General features: G+C 57.1%; 1 protein-coding gene across 3 annotated transcripts; it reads right to left on the reverse strand.

Moving 5' to 3' along the window:
- Positions 1-1,072: 1,072 nt before the first annotated feature.
- On the reverse strand, positions 1,073-14,684 carry MDFI (MyoD family inhibitor; the record flags this gene model as incomplete). Of its 3 annotated transcripts, none has more annotated exons than XM_084228879.1 (4): positions 1,073-1,329; positions 4,194-4,418; positions 7,654-7,836; positions 14,609-14,684. In XM_084228879.1, 4 exons carry the CDS (start codon positions 14,682-14,684, stop codon positions 1,073-1,075), a joined length of 741 nt encoding a protein of 246 aa, XP_084085005.1. The 3 variants fall into 3 exon arrangements, with proteins under 3 accessions (XP_084085005.1, XP_084085004.1, XP_084085006.1); XM_084228878.1 differs by having other exon boundaries at positions 14,555-14,684; XM_084228880.1 differs by lacking the exon at positions 7,654-7,836.
- Positions 14,685-15,114: the final 430 nt, after the last annotated feature.

Raw genomic sequence — 15,114 nt, forward strand, 5'->3', positions numbered from 1 at the left:
GACTGACGCTGGGCTGGGCCACCCCCACTCAGGCCATACTTGCCTCCAGTCCTGCGTTGCTGGGTCCGGGGCTGCCTCCTTCAGGCACTGCTCTGCCCTCACCAAGGTGGCACCCTGTGCCTTGGAACCATCATGGGAAGGAAGGGCTTGAGAAGCCGGAGTCAGCAGATTAATTAATCAAAACCTGAACACAGCTGTTGTTAATTAATTCTATGCCAAGGTTAACTCTTCCCTCTCTGGGCTTTTCCTTCCCTTTGGCGGGAAGAAAATGATGGTGGGGAGTCAGTAGCCCCCTCCTTTCCATCCCTGAGGGGGACAAGAACAAGGGAGGGGAACCGTTAAGGGCAGCAGCTTTCTGGGGCAAGGAAGGCAGAAGGCAGAGGATCCCCCTGAGGGCAGGGATCCTCAACCTCTTGGGTGCTCTGCAGGGGCCTGTGGAGTGCGCGCTTGAGTCGTGGTCCATGGAGGTGACTCATGAGTCCTGGGGAAATCTGAGATGGACAAATATCTTTATTTACAGCAACACATAGAACAGCCCTCCCTCTGTCCCCTCCCGCTCCCCTTCCAGTCTTTTCTATACTGTTCCTCTCCCGCTTGCCCTAGATCCATGCCCAGCTTGCCCTCTTGAGTCACTGTGTGGTCAGGTCCCCACAAGAGCCCGGGGAGGGAGACAGTGGAGGGGCTTGGGTGAGTGGGGGGTGGGTGTCTCTTCACATTTTGCTATCCTCTAAGCCGGGGTGTCGGGGGAGACAGGCCCAGGAGCAGTGAGAGGTAGAGAAGCGCCCAGCCCTGCGTCCTGCCTCCCACTTCCCCCTCGCCTCCCCCAACTTTCACAGTGTTCGGCAGCCCAGGCAGCTGGGCGGTGGGAGCGGTGTGTCCTGGTAACCAGCGAGGACGACAGGCTGTCTGCAGTGGGCCCTGCTCCTGTGGCTGAGGTGGCCCCGGAGTGGCCCCTTCTCAGCGGGTGGGGGTTCAGAGAAGGCAGTGAGGTGGGGTTGGGAGAGGGCGGGGGAGGGGTGATCCAGCCTTGTGTGAGGCTGGCAGGACTCCGCCGCCAGCCAGCCTCGGAGGGTCAGGAGGAGAAGCAGAGCCCGCAGCACTCCATGCAGATCTCCAGGCAGTCGGCTGACTCGCAGCAGGCGTCCAGGATGCCGCAGTCCAGGTCGCAGGGCAGGTCGCAGTCAGCGCACTCGCCGGAGCCGCAGCAGCAACAGCAGAGGCAGGAGTCCTCGGAGCTGCAGGAGCCACAGGTGGCACAGTCCAGGACAATGTTGCACAGCGTCAGGAACTCGCAGAAGAGGCAGGACAGGATGCAGTGGACGCAGCAGTCTGCAGGCCGGGAAGGCAGAGAGAGCAGAGAGCTGAGGCGCCAGGCAGGACCCAGCACTGCAGGGGCGGTGGGAGTGCTGGGCGTGCAGTGTTCGCAGTGAGGAAGCTCATGCCACCCTAACGCAGCTCCTTGAAGGGGGGGCTGTGAGGAGCCCCACTTTACAGGTGATGACCCCGAGGCACGGATAATTACACACACCTACGCCAAAAGTGGCCTGACTGAGCCCAGGCAGCCTGGCTCCTGAGATCCTGCTCTTAACTTCTCCCCCCCTTAGTCATTTATTTGACAAGCACACCAAGTGATGACAAGTTCCAGGCTCTGTTTTGAGTATTGGGCATAAATGAAACTCATTTAAACTTGCAACCATGCCAGCTACTATCAGCCCCATCTACAGATGAAGAAACTGAGGCACAGAGAAGTCACTTCAAAATAGCTTGCCACCTGCTCTTCTCCCACCTGCAGTTGCTCCTCCCTGGCCTCCTTGTTTTTGATCCTCCTTCACTTACTCCCCAAGCAACAAATCTCCCCACATCCTGGCCAGAGGGATCCTCGAAAAACTCCCATCAGATTCCATCCCTCCTGGACTCAGAACTCCCCCATGGTTTCCATCTTGCCCAGAGTTAAAGCTAAAGTGTTCAGTGATCCCACTTGGGCACTGCTCCCCAACTCTGCTGCTCTCCCTCATGACTCTGCTGTAGTCACGCTGGCCTCCACTATCCCTGGTCCAGGGCACGGATCTCCCCATCAGGGACACTCTTGCCCAAGACACACCCATGTCTCACTCCCTCGCCTCTTTCTATGCCTGAATGTCTCCTCATAGGGAGGCTTTCTACAAGCACCCTGGGTACTGCCACTGCCCACCCCATGCCAGCACTCCTATCTCTTTGCCCAGCGTGGCCTGTTTTGCTTGTGCGCCACCAGACGTATCACTTTCCAGTATAATACACGGTTCTCTCCTCCTACTAAAGTGTAAGCTTCTGGGGGCCTCCCTGGTGGCTCAAGGGATTAAGTCTCAGCTCAATAAAGCTGTCCGCAGCCACTGCAGCACGAGTTCAATCCCCGGCCGGCCAGGGAGCTGACCTCTCCTGTCTCGTCCGCTGCTCCCCTCAGCAGTGTATTTCAGTAGATCTGCCTGTTCTGCTCCCCACACTGTCTCTGGTGAATCCTCTCACCGCCCCTCTCCACACTGCTGGCCTGCACCCCAGCTCTTGTATGCATAAATAAATAAACCTTTTTTAAAAAAAGTGTTAAGTGTCCCCAGAGGCCAGAATCATTATCTCTTTTGGTCACTGATACATCCCAAGTCCCTGAAAAGGTGCCTAGTACTTTGTAGGTGCTGAGGAAATAAATGTTTAGTGAATTAAAGCATGAGCTTTGCCTTGGGCACCAGCTGATGAGTGGTGGGGCTGGGGAGTTGGCTCTAAAGTCTATACTTAAGCCCTCAGCGTGCTGCCTGGATGCTGAGCTGGCACCTTGGCCAGGGGCCAGGCCTTGGGGTAGAGTGTCATGGCCCCTGACCCGGTGTGTCTCTGGCACAAGGCTGCTGGTCCTTTGGAAGTCTCACACTGGCAGAGAGGGTCTGACTCTCCCACCCTATCCCTGGGCGGTGGGACTGAGGTCTTGCCTAGCTAGAACCCTGGCGATCTATCGACAACCTGGTTAGAAGGGGAATTGTTTCTCAAATGCAAATCTGATGAGGTCTTTACCTTGCTAAACCCCCTTCAATGGCTCCCTATTGCCCTTCAGATAAAGTCTATGTCTCTGCATGGTTTCCAAGCCTCCTCTTTCCCAGCCTCTGCCTGCTTGGAGTCTCACCTCCCACCATTCATTACTTAGACCATCATAATCTAGCCTCATTAGCAACTTCTCCCCTCTGTGCTCATGTCCCCCTTGCTAGATGCTTCCTTTAAGGCTTGCTCAGATATCTCCAGAGCCTTCCCAGGCAGCTTCCCATCCTGGGCTTATGTGCGTGGCCCCCCCGAGTTTGCACAAACCCCTGCTGCACATCACTGTATTTATCACACTGTATGGTGATGACCTGTTTGTCTTAGTCATGAGAGTTTCATGAGGTCATGGAATGGGTCCCCAGCACACAGCCGGGACACAGCACACAGCGGCTGCCCAGTACATTTAAGTGAATGAATACCCCTGCAGTAATAAGATGTTGGGCAGAAGCTCTTTTACAGGCTCACGAACACATCCTGAGCAGATGTGTGCACTGAATCCTATTTGCAGATGACCAGGCCAGAGTCCAGCATGGACAGCAATCACTTAGAAATTTTGGAGTGAAGGTCAAGCATCACTGAGCTACGGGCAGCTGCTAGCCTATGCTGGATGGAAGCCCGGGAGGTTGGGGAGCTACCAGGTGGCCCCACAGAGGACCTTGTGAAGCAGAAACAGTGGTGGTGCATCTGGGTCCTCTGACCTCGCATTGTACCTCACAGCCCCCGGCCCATCCCCAACTAAGCATCTGATATGCATCATTTTATCTGCTAAGTGTTCTTAAGCTCTCACTAAACAGATGGTCCACTCCTCGAAGAAACGTCCGCGTGCAGAAATGGGGTGGCTTAAACTGGATCTGTCCAGAGGGTACCATTCCTTATTATAGCAACTGGGGAGCAGGGGTGGGAAGGGGTTGGCTTTGACAGTGCAGACATGCCTCACTTTACCCAATGTATGCACTCTTCAAGGTTCTCTGATTTGAGAGTGGTTGTTAAAACCCAGGCTCCTGAGCTCCAGCCAGAACTTCAGATCCAGTGACCTGGAGTCTCCACTCTGCACGTCTAGGCAGTAACCTAGTGGAAATGCTGCTCCTGGTCCCCTTATCCCCTGCTCTGTGAGGGGGGGGGCGGTGGGGGCTTACCTTCCTGTGCCTGCAGAGGAATCTGGGAGGCAGCCGACTTGGTGCTGCCTTTGCTCTTCTTGCTGCCCTGGCTGGCGAGAGATGGGTGTGTCTGCAACTTCCGGTGGGCCTTGGGGCCCCCCAGGGCACCGTTCCCCGCCCGCTTGGCACTGCCCAGCTCTGAGGAGTGGCCAGAGCCATTCGCCAGTAGTGGGGTGCAGCCCAAGGGGTTCCCCTGAGGCTGGCCTAGAGAGATGAGAAGAATTGATGGAGAAAGGGTGGGCGTGGGCCTCCCTGGTGGCACAAGGGGTTAAGATGCAGCACTATGAAGCTATCTGCAGCCACTGCAGCACAAATTCAATCCCCGGCCAGGGAGCTACCCACATGGCACAGCAGACCTCTCCTATCTCACCTGCTGCTCCCCTCAGCAGTGTATTTCAGGAGATCCACCTGTTCTGCTCCCCACTCTGTCTCTGGTGAATCCTCTCACCCCCTGTCACGCCTCTGGTCTGTACCCCAGCTCTTGTATGCATAAATAAATAAATCTTTTTTTTAAAAAAAAAAAGGAAGGGTGGGCGCCATACAGCCTCCCAGAGCACTAATCCTGCCTGCGTGGTTCTTAGATATTCCATGGGTGTCCTAGCCAGATTTGTATTCTTCAGATGGGGAAACTGAGGCCAGAGAGCAGAACTGACTTGCCCAGAGGCACACCTTAAAATAGCAACAAAGTTGAGTCCAATTCCTGTGTCTCAGATTTAGAAAAGACAAAAGTGCCAAGCAAGGGGTGAAGCTCAAAATCTGAGACCCCAGCTTCTTAGCCACATGAAATCCATTCTGCTTTTGGAGCGCTGGGATTTGGGCCGTGGTGGTGCCGGTAGTGGGGTGGAGTAACAGGGATGGTGAGGCTGGAGTCGGTGAGGACAGCAGTGAAGCAGTTAATCTTCACTTCAGCCTCTGCCAAGCCCCCAGCTGTTTTTGCCCTTCCTGCACTGGGTGATTTATTGGAAACATCTGTTTGGAGATGAACGCCCTGGTCTTGGAATCCAGGGGCTCCTCACTGCAGCCCCTCTATCTCCTACTCCTGCCTCAGCTCCCTCACCCCTGCTGTCCTCTGTAGGGCGACAGGCAGGAAGAGCTTGGTGAGGGCCCTTGGTGAGCTGGGTGAGAAGGGAGAGAAGGGAAGGAAGACAGCAGGGAGATCCCCAAGGCTAGGAGCCCCGAGTCCTTATCCAAGGCTGAAGGGTCAAACTCCAGCTTTATCAGTGGGGTGCCAGAGAGCTAGCCCTGAAGGTGCCCGAAAACACCCAACTCCTTCCTTCTCTTTCCTCAGATTTGCTCATCTGGACAGCACAGTTCTGTTCTCAAGTGACGAGAACAGGTGTGTATGTTTTGGCGGGTCAGGGACCAAGAAGGGGTGACTGAGAGCTCCGGGACACTTCAGCTGCTCAGGGCCCCTGACTCCTGGGAAGGGCCCTCTCTGGCTCTGAGGACCTCTGTAAATAGGGGCTCATCAGGCCCTCAGGCCTGGGTTCTGGACCCCAATTTCTTCCAGGCCTATCATCTGTGTTTGAATTGTGGCTGGCAGGAGGAGATATCTGGGGAGGGGGTGGGGAAGCTGGAGGTGAGGAGACAGGAAGGTGGCCTCAGCGTTTCCCTAGCTGAGGGGCTGAGTCTTCTCGTAATGGTGCTGGTCCCGACATGGCACTTACCGTATGCCAGCCCCTGCTCTCAGCACCTGACACGCTGCTTCTCTTCTCACTGAATCCTCTATGTATCTCTGTAGGGCAGTAGCCTCCTTTTACATCCAAGGAAACTGAGTCCCAGAGAGGTTCAGTAACTTGTCCAAGGACACAGAGGCAATAAGTGGCAGAGGTGGCACTAACCTGGAGGCTAAAAGCTAGGACTCACAGGGCAGAGAGGCAGGCAAGTAGGGGTAGGAGTTGGGAGCCATAGGCCTGGGAAATAAGCCACTGCGATCACAGCAATCACTGCTCTTCTAATTAGTAGCTTACATGTTTTGAGTTGTTACCACTTAGCAGGCACAGTGCGAAGGGCTTTGTGTACAGTAAGTTCTAAGAGCAACACAACAGAGGTGGCATTCCTGGCCCCATTTCACAGATGAAAACACTTTGGCCTAGAGGTTAAGCTTTACCAAAGCTTCCATAGCTGGGAGGTGGAGGAGTTGGGGTGGAGAGGAGGAGAAAGGAGATGGGACAAGTGGGGCGTCAGGGGAGGATGGAAGCCAGGCTCAGGAGTGGCTGCATGTGGCCCTGAGGTGTGGCTGGTGCCTGCATCTGGGTAAACAGGGGTAAGGCCATGGGAAGTGGCCAGGCCTGAATCATCCTGCCCTCACCTCTTGGCCCCATGGAGGGTAATTGGGCCGACTCCTTGGCCAGCTTAGGTGCCCCCTGCCCTGCTGCCTAAACGCAGGCACCATGGCGGAGGGTGGGAGTGCGTGGTGAGCCAAGGGCCCTGGGAGGTGTGGGCAGACACAGAGCTCGCCTGTGGCCACAGCCATGGGGTGGCCGTGGGAGCTGAGTCACAGAGCAAATACTCGGGGCCCACAGACACAAGGAGCGACTGTCCAACTCCCATCGGGGCCCCTCCTCGTGGCCAGGGCACTGACCTCTTTCTCTCAATTCTGCTGGTGGGTGTGTCTGGAGGAGGCCGAGGGCAGTGCACTAGCAGGGTTTAGTAACTGACTTCCAGGGAGTCCAACTTAGCCCCAGATGCCCTGGCTGAAGGCGGTTCCCGCTCGATCATGCCAGCTGGGTAGGCGGCATGGGAGAGAGCAATGGGTCAGGAGACCTGGCTCCCAGCTTGCGTCTGGGTCAGCTGTTGTCTGTGCCTCAGTTTCCTTGTCTGTGAAATGGGCCTGGCAGTTGCTATCCTGCTGTCTCACGACATGCTGATTTGGAGGGTAAGAAAACTAGGACGTGCACATGCGTTTATAGAGTTTGTGGGTCTTATTAGTCATTACAAGAGGATTCTGGCTGCCCCATCCCCTGCTCTTGATGGTGAAGGTGAAGAATTCTCTCCCTCCTGGGATCTCCCTGGAGACTTTGAGTCAAACCTGGGAATGGAGCTGCATTTTGCTTCTTTCTGTCCACAGCAACTGAGCATTTCTCTTTTTATTTTTTGCTCTAGATACTCCAAAGTACAGGGCCCCCAGCACCCTACTCTCTGAAGTCTGGGGTAACTCTTTTCATAGAGCCCCATGCTTTCCTGTCCTGACCCATATTGCCTGGAGAGTGTCCCCACTCATTCATCCTGACCACTTTGTATGTGCAGGTATTCCTAGACGGGAAGGACACTGACCTGTCACACAGCTTTCCCCTGCCCAAGCTACCACCCTCGAGGTCCTGGCCCCGTGCTAGGCTCCCATGGGCACCCACTGCATTTCTGCCAGCCCACCTAGACGGAATCCCCCAATGCATCCTTACATGTTGCCACCCCAACCTCCCAGCCCCCTAGGACTCACGTGTCACAGCTTCTGTGGTGACATCGAGGTCAGTGATGTCCGGGCCCTGGGGAGCCCCAGGGCCATTGCCTTGGGGCATGGGGGGTGCCACCTCCTCCAGTGAGCCCTCCTCTAGTTCTGCCTCCACAGGGTGGATGGACTCTGCAACTACCTCCAGCCCAGGCGGGAGGGGTGGGGTCTGGGCTAGAGAAAAAGCAGATGACCGCAGGATATTTTCCTGGTGTCCTATTTGCCCAGCCACCATGCTCTCCCCACAGCCCAGAATGCCAGGGCCCTTGCTCTTGGTCTCTTTGTACCAGTTACCCAGCCCTCATCCTCTCTGGCAATAGTGTCAGATTCTAAAGTAGAAGCTCCCAAAGCACAACTTGTGAGTAAATCAGGATGTGTGCGTGAACCAGGGTGTGTGCGTGAACCAGGGTGTGCGCGTGAACCAGGGTGTGCGCGTGAACCAGGGTGTGTGCATGAACCAGGGTGTGTGCATGAACCAGTGTGTGTGCACATGTGTGTGGTGTCAGGGAGAGGGGCCGGAGATGTGTGGGATTACAGGGAGTGGAGAGAGAGGCAGAAGCCCCCATGCGGAGAGAAGAGATGGAGGGTCAGCGATGGAGAGAGAGAGACAGGCAGCAGCTGACAGCAAGAGAAAAGAAAGGAGGGGGCCGTGAAAGGGAGAGCGGGAGAGCGGAGAGATAGCGCATCAGAGGTGGAGATTGGGCCCTGCAGGAGAGAGGCGCAGAGGCGGTGACAGACAGCCTGGGACAGGAGGGGCTCTGCAGGAGTGAAAGTCAGCGATGGAGAGGACGATAAGGACAGGGTCAGTGGGGGCGAAGGGAGCTGCACTACCTGCAGAATGGGAGGGAGGCAGACAGGGAGAAATGGGTCAGCGAGGGAGCAAGACAGCAAGAGGAAGAGTGAGAAAAACCTGGACGTGAGGAGAAGAAGCAGGTCTGAGGCGGAGGGGCTATGGGCAGGAAGAGAGACAGGGAGCCCGGCGGAGCAGGCTGGAAGAGCAGACCGCAGCCACATGTAATTACAGTGCCTGGCGCAGCCCCTGTGCAGGGTGGGCGGAAGGCAGAAATGGAGCCACCTTCAAATCCGCAGCTCCGGAGCCAGGACTAGGGCCCCGGGGCTCAGGGGAACAAGGTCCTGAGGGTTGGAGGTGGGGGAGGAAGGTGGAAAAGGGCCAGGTCCCGCACTTTCAGTCAAGGGTGTGGGAAGGCCTGGGGGGTGGTGCAGGGAGCAGGGAGGGTGATGCCAGAGGTCACAGGGTCAAGGTCCAGGCCAGGCAATTATGGAGTGCAGGGTGCAGGCTGAGGGTCTTCAGATTCCAGGCCATATAGTCAGAATGAAAGGGGCCTCAAGAGGGTGTACCCAGCACCACATCCCTGCCACATTGGGAACAGGGGAGACATGGAAACAAGAGACTCAGAGATGCAGAGACCAAAAGGGCACAGGGGGAGGAGAGTAGTAGAGAGGGAGACAGAGAAAGATGAAGAGAAAGAGCAGGGAACCCAGGGAGTAAAAGATAAGCACGCCCACTGCACCCCACCGCACAAAGAGATCATGAGTGAGATGTACCCAGGGAGAGAGACAAAGACTAGGCCTGGAAACAGAATCAACCCCAGAGAACAGAGGGGCTTGCATGTGGTGTCCTTATCTGAGCTGTCTCCAACTGTGCATGTGCGCATGCCTGTGTGTGTGTGTGTGTGTGTGTATGTGTGTGTGTGTGAGAGAGAGAGAGAGAGAGCGAGAGAGAGAGAGAGAGAGAGAGAGAGAGAGAGAACAAGAACAGAGGAGAGAGTAACGAGCGGGGTCAATTAATGTGAAGCATGGGGGCCATCCAGTGGCTCATTTGCCTTCCTGGGCACTGAGCATCCCTCTGTGACCTCTGACCTTCAGAAACCCCCAGCAATCCTGTTCCAAAGACACTGGTCTCTCATGGCTGGAGGGCAGAGGCCCCAGTGGGCAGCACAAAGGGTGCAGGCAGAGTGGGCATGCCGGTGCCCGCCCCGGGAAAACCACAGGCCCTGCCTGGAGACAGGAGCTGGGGCAGGAGGCGAGGGCAGCAGACAGTGCTGGGAACCCCTCAGGGCTCCTACTGCTCTGGGAGGCAGAGGTAGTTTCCCCCAAGCCCATCTGCTCTGTGGGCCTGATGAGCACCCCTCTGCTGCCTGGGGTAGTGAGAGAACTCCAATGTCTTCTGGATGGCCACACGGCTGGGAGCAGGTAAGGGGCAATGCCACTGGAGGAAAAAGGATGTTGCTTGCTACATGGCACCTCAGCTTGGTCTACAGCACTTCAGACATCACTCTTGAGGCTAAGACCAAGTTGGCATTAAGGAAGGAGGCTCAGGGCTGGGATCCTAATTCACAGGAAGGGAGGGGCCTAGTCAGCTCCAGCCTCTGGTCCCCAGAGGCATCTTGCCATGACCCTGAACAGGACATAGCCTGGCTATGGAGGTAAAGGTCTGAGCCAGCAGCCGGGAGATCCCAGCTGCCATCAGTTACCAGCTTGAGCAGGTTAGCTGAACTTGAGTTACCTTGTTGTGAGGCGGGTCCCAGTGCTTACCTCTCTGGGTTTCCTAAAGTAAATGAAATGCTTTGGGGTGCTGAGCAGAGCCCTTAGCATCATGCAGAGGGTCATTCCTAAGCTAAGCTCCCTCCCTCCCTTCAGCCCTTTTTGGTCTCACATTTCCTAAGCAGCGGGATGCACTCAGCTGGACGGCAAGCACAGGCCAGACCAAAATGACAGAGACCAGGTCTCAATCTGAGCATTGCTCTGGCAGGGGCAGGCATTTATGGGTACTAAGGGGCAAGATTTCCAGAAGGGGCATCTATAAACTGTGGAGGCGAGAGGTTCCTATCTTAGAGGTGTGCATGTATGTGTGTGTATGTTTAGGGCGTTTCCCAGAGAAGCGATGTCAACAAAGAAGGGGGAAAGGACATTTGGAGAAGAGTAGCAGGAACCCAGACCCCAGAGCCCACAGCTGCATGTGAAGGAAGGAGATGTCAGGCCATATGGAGGCACTGAGGGTGGTGCACCCACAGGGCAGCTGGGGCACAGCAGGTCTTCCCAGGCTTTCTCCTGAGGTTACCGGGGTGCACGGGGTGATGCTATCAGTCCTGCAGTAGAAGGAACTCAGCAGTTGTCTGGGTGCTCAGGGTACAAGTGGGGAAGGTGAGAAAGAAGGGTTAGGACACTGTTACCCATCTCCGGTCCCCTCCCCGAGTGTCACCACTCTCCAGGCAGCCTCTCTTAATAGTCACCTACAGGGCTGGAGACCTTGAACCTGGTGGGAAGAACAAGGTAGAAAGAGCATGGACTATCCTGAGGAGGGCCTCCTGCAGTAGAGCTGCCACTGTGGGTGAGCACAGTCTGGGGGAGGAGACACTATCCAGTCTAGCAATCTTGACCTAGAAACGCAGGGCAGCCCGCTGCCCCAAGTCAGGTGGGGCAGCAGAGGGGACCCAGCAGATGCCCTCCTATGGGAGCAACCCTGAGGGCAGAGAGGAAACCCAGCTGAGCACCCAGATGTGGAAGCACAGTGAGAAGGAGTAAGAGATAGCAAGATCTGGTCTACAGGTGAGATTCTTCCTGGCCAAGAGGCCCTGGCCCCAGGCCCAGATACTGGACCAAGAAATAGCTCTTGCTAGCAGAAGGTGGAGTGCAGGTGCTCAACCACCCAGAGACCCGAAGAGTCTTTCTTGTTGTGGCCGTGAGACTGTGCCGACCAGCCACAGAGAGGTGAATACCTAAACGGAAGCCCCCAGAGGGATGTTCAAGGGAAGTTCTAGAAATGCAGACTGAGCCAAAGGGAAGGGTGGCCAGCAACGGTCAAGGGCTGCTGTGTGAAAGTGCAGCTCATGGTTTACATAAAGACACCTGCTAAGGGGGTGAGTGAGGGGCTGGAGTCTCTGGTTGAGCCCTGTCCTCTCTGAAGTACCATCTGCTCATCCAGCTCAAACCTGCTTTGTCTGACCAGAGGCCACAGGGGACCCTGCAAGCTCATGGGGTCTTAGCAGAAGACACCTGTTCTATATATCTTCCCTCAAGGTCCCCATCCTCAAGGAGGAAATGCAGAAAGGCAACTCCCCATTTCCCTGATACACTCTCATCCCTTACACAAGATAAGGTCTGGGAAGACAACACCAAGAGGGAGTGAAAAAAATCGTGTTCAGATTCATCAGCCCCATGGGTAAGGCTGAGATGCTTGCAGCCTCAGCAGGGATGCTGTGGGCTCCCACTGCCTGCTGCCCACCAAGCTGAGGAGAGCTTCTGAACCACAAAGGAATAGGGAGAACTCTTCCAGGTGGAATGGGGGGCCCCAAGCCTGGAAAGTGCCCATAGGGGTTCAGCCAACAGGTCGCTGGCTAGTGGAGAGAGGCCCATGTCTGCCCCCTCGGCCCAGCCCTCTCCAGTGTCTTTGTGGATAGTGGGTCAGCTTCCTCCTTGCAGCTCTGACCAGCTCTGGAAAAGGGCCAGACCCAAGCTGCCCGAGGGTAGTGCCTGGAACCCCATGCTCCAGTCTCTCTTGGCCTGGGGTTCAAGGCCTCAGCCTATACCTGCAATCTAATTAATGGACAAGGGCCCTGAATCTGAAGCAAACTGACTCTCCGTGGCCCCAGAGTGGCCCTAAGTCCACAGAATGAGAGGAGAGAGTGAAGACTGGGGTAGCGTCTGGCCCCAAATCCCAAGAAAGTAGAAAGCAGACCTGTTAGACTCACACCTGCACACATTGCTCACAGCCCCAGGCCTCTAGGCTGAGGACTAGAGAGGGTCTGAGCTGGCCAGTTAGGCTGGGTTGGTTGGTTTTATTTTAGTTCTGACGGTTCCAATTCCCCAGGAAATTCAATTTAGAACCAAGAGCAGGAATGTGACGCCCCAGTACTGGGCAGAAATCTGCTGTGGGTTAGGGAGCCAGGCTCCAGGGGCTCTCAGGGGTGAGTGGGGAGGCGGGCACGATGGAAGCCATGGGTGTGGGGGCTGGGCCATGTGCCCCCACCAGAACTGCCCTGGGTCTCCTTGCACCCTATCCAGGTCTTGGGCAGCTGAGGGAGGGGCTGACTTGCTCCTGGCCCTCTCAGCAGGGCCCCCAGTGGCAGCACCCGGGCCTTGCTGTTCTGTCAGTGCTCAGCAGGGAGCGTGGGGGATTCTGGTCTTGGATTCAGGCGTCTGTGGGGTTTTGGCTGGGTCTCCTGCGGTTTGGGCTTCCTGGGCAGCAGGCTCATTCTCCCAAGGCCTCCTTGTGTTATGAAAGCCACATTGTCTGGCCCAGCCCAGGCTGGGGAGGGGGCTCACTGGGCTGGGGCACTGGGGGCCTCAAGTTACAGCCTAGGGCTTAACCCTCCCAGTGGCCCACCTAGGCCCTTGTTCCCTGCCCCAGGACTTTTACTCCTTCCTCTCCCAGTTGGGGCTCAGAATGGGTCGCTAAGGGGAAGGGATCTTGGGAGGAGGTAGAGGAGTGAGCAAGGAAATGGATAAGAACAGGAGGAAAGCAGGGAAGTGGGAGGATGGGAAAGAAGCAGCAGGCCCAGAAAGAGGCTGGGAGGCAGCGAGAAGTTTCCCAGACACAGAGAAAGAGCCCCTCCAGTTCTCTGCTCTAGATCTCTTTCTGTGCTGGAGGAGCCCAAATCTTAGAGCCTATTCCACAGAAGTCCCCACTCCAGCAGCCCCCACAGTGAGTCTGAGTGGCTGTAAAAGCACAACAGACACATTCGTCTCATCTATGTGTTGGCCCCTGGCCAGGCTTCTCCCCTTTATCTTCACTCTAGTTTAGGGGCTCCTCTTGCACCTCACAACCCTGGGTGGCCACAACAGCAGCCACATCCAGTAGACTCGGGGTGCTGAGACAGGCCCCTCCAAACAGGTAGACCAGCCCAATGGGCAGATGTGGACACTGAGGCTGAGAAGGGAAGGTACTTGTCGCAGGCTGTGCAGGGAGTTAATGCCAGCGGTCCAGGCCCAGATGGTCATCGTTCAGAGAAAGAGGAGCAAGGCAGGCAGAGCGGGGGAGGGGAGAGGAAGGCAGGAGAATGAGAGTAAGCTGGAGCAGACATTAAAGTCCTGAATCCCGGCCTGTGCTCCCCAACTTCACCCCCTGCTCCCGAACAAATCCTCGATGTTACCGGCTCTCCTGGAACTTGTCTTCACAGGGGACCCAGCTTACACTTCTGAATGGGGAGAAGAATGGAGGAGAAATCGCCACCGGGCCTTCGCCCTGACACCCTCTCTCAGGGAGTCAAACCCTCCCAGGGCTGGGAGGCTCCAAAGCAATCCCTGGGAGGCTCCAGACCCTCAGAGTTGGGGGAAGGGCATTTCACTTGGGTGGTGGGCACTTTGGCTGGGCTGTTTGTGGGGGGAGGGGGATCTGGGGGAAAGAGGATAGAGAGAGAGAAGCAGGGAGGGAGAGAGAGAGGAGGCGAGCTGCTGGGTGGGAGCAGAGGGGACTGACCAGGCCCGGGTGGGGAGGAAGGCGAGCGAGACGAGATGGCAGGGAGGGGAGGGGCCGGGTCCTGCTGCCGCTTGCAGAGGACAAAAGTTTTCGGGAAGCGCCGGGCTCTGCTTGAATTGGGGGAAGGGAAGGAAAAACTCAGACACCCCTACCCCCGCCTGAGGCCCCCATAAATATTTACACACTGGGCAGAAACGGTCTGGACACAAATCCCAGGCGGACAGACAGACACTGCTGTGTGTGTGTGTGTGTGTGTGTGTGTGTGTGTGTCTGGTGTTGGGAGTGGGGAAAGTTGGAGCCAACTTGGCACAGCAGCCACCTCCGTTGGGGCCCTGTCCCCATCATCCCAGCCTTGGACCAGGTCCTGGATACCCAGACTCCTCGCTAGCCAAGCTCCCCGGAACCGTCTCCCCAAGTCTGTCTGAGCAGGGGCAAGAATGACCCCCCTCCCACTTCCGACCGCCTGCCCAGCTCCGGGCCAGCCTGGCTCTCCACCCCAGGTCCTACCTGGGCCCGGGTCTGCGCTGGAGGCTCCATGGGGCGCGTCGCAGTGAGGGGGGCGCTGGCCACTCACCTGGGACATCGGCCCGGGACCTGCGGAAAACAGGGCTCAGCCGGCGGGGACAACTCCCGCCCCCCGCCCCCCCCCGCGCCGGTGCGAGGGAATGGGGACTCGGGGGGAATCCGGACTTGGGGGGTAGATACGCTCCTACCCCCTTTCCAGCCCAGTCACCGAGGAACTTACTCGAGCTTGCTGCGCGCTACTCTCTCGCCCCCCGGATCACCGCGCAGGGCCGGCCATGCGCGCCTGCCGCGAGCGCCCCGCCGAGGGGCCACTGGCTGCGCGGGGCTCGCCGCGCCCCTCCCCTCTCACTCGCGGCTTCCCCCCATCCCGGCGCCAGCTCGCAGGCTCGCCCCCTTCCTTCTTCCTTTTCTCCCTCCAGCCCCCTCGCTCCTCCCCTGCTCGCCTCTTCCCACCCCTCCTCCGCGGCCCACCCTCTCCCCGCCCCTCG

Source organism: Talpa europaea (genome assembly GCF_964194135.1).
Source record: "Talpa europaea genome assembly, chromosome: 2".
NCBI classification, from domain to species: Eukaryota; Metazoa; Chordata; class Mammalia; order Eulipotyphla; family Talpidae; genus Talpa; species Talpa europaea.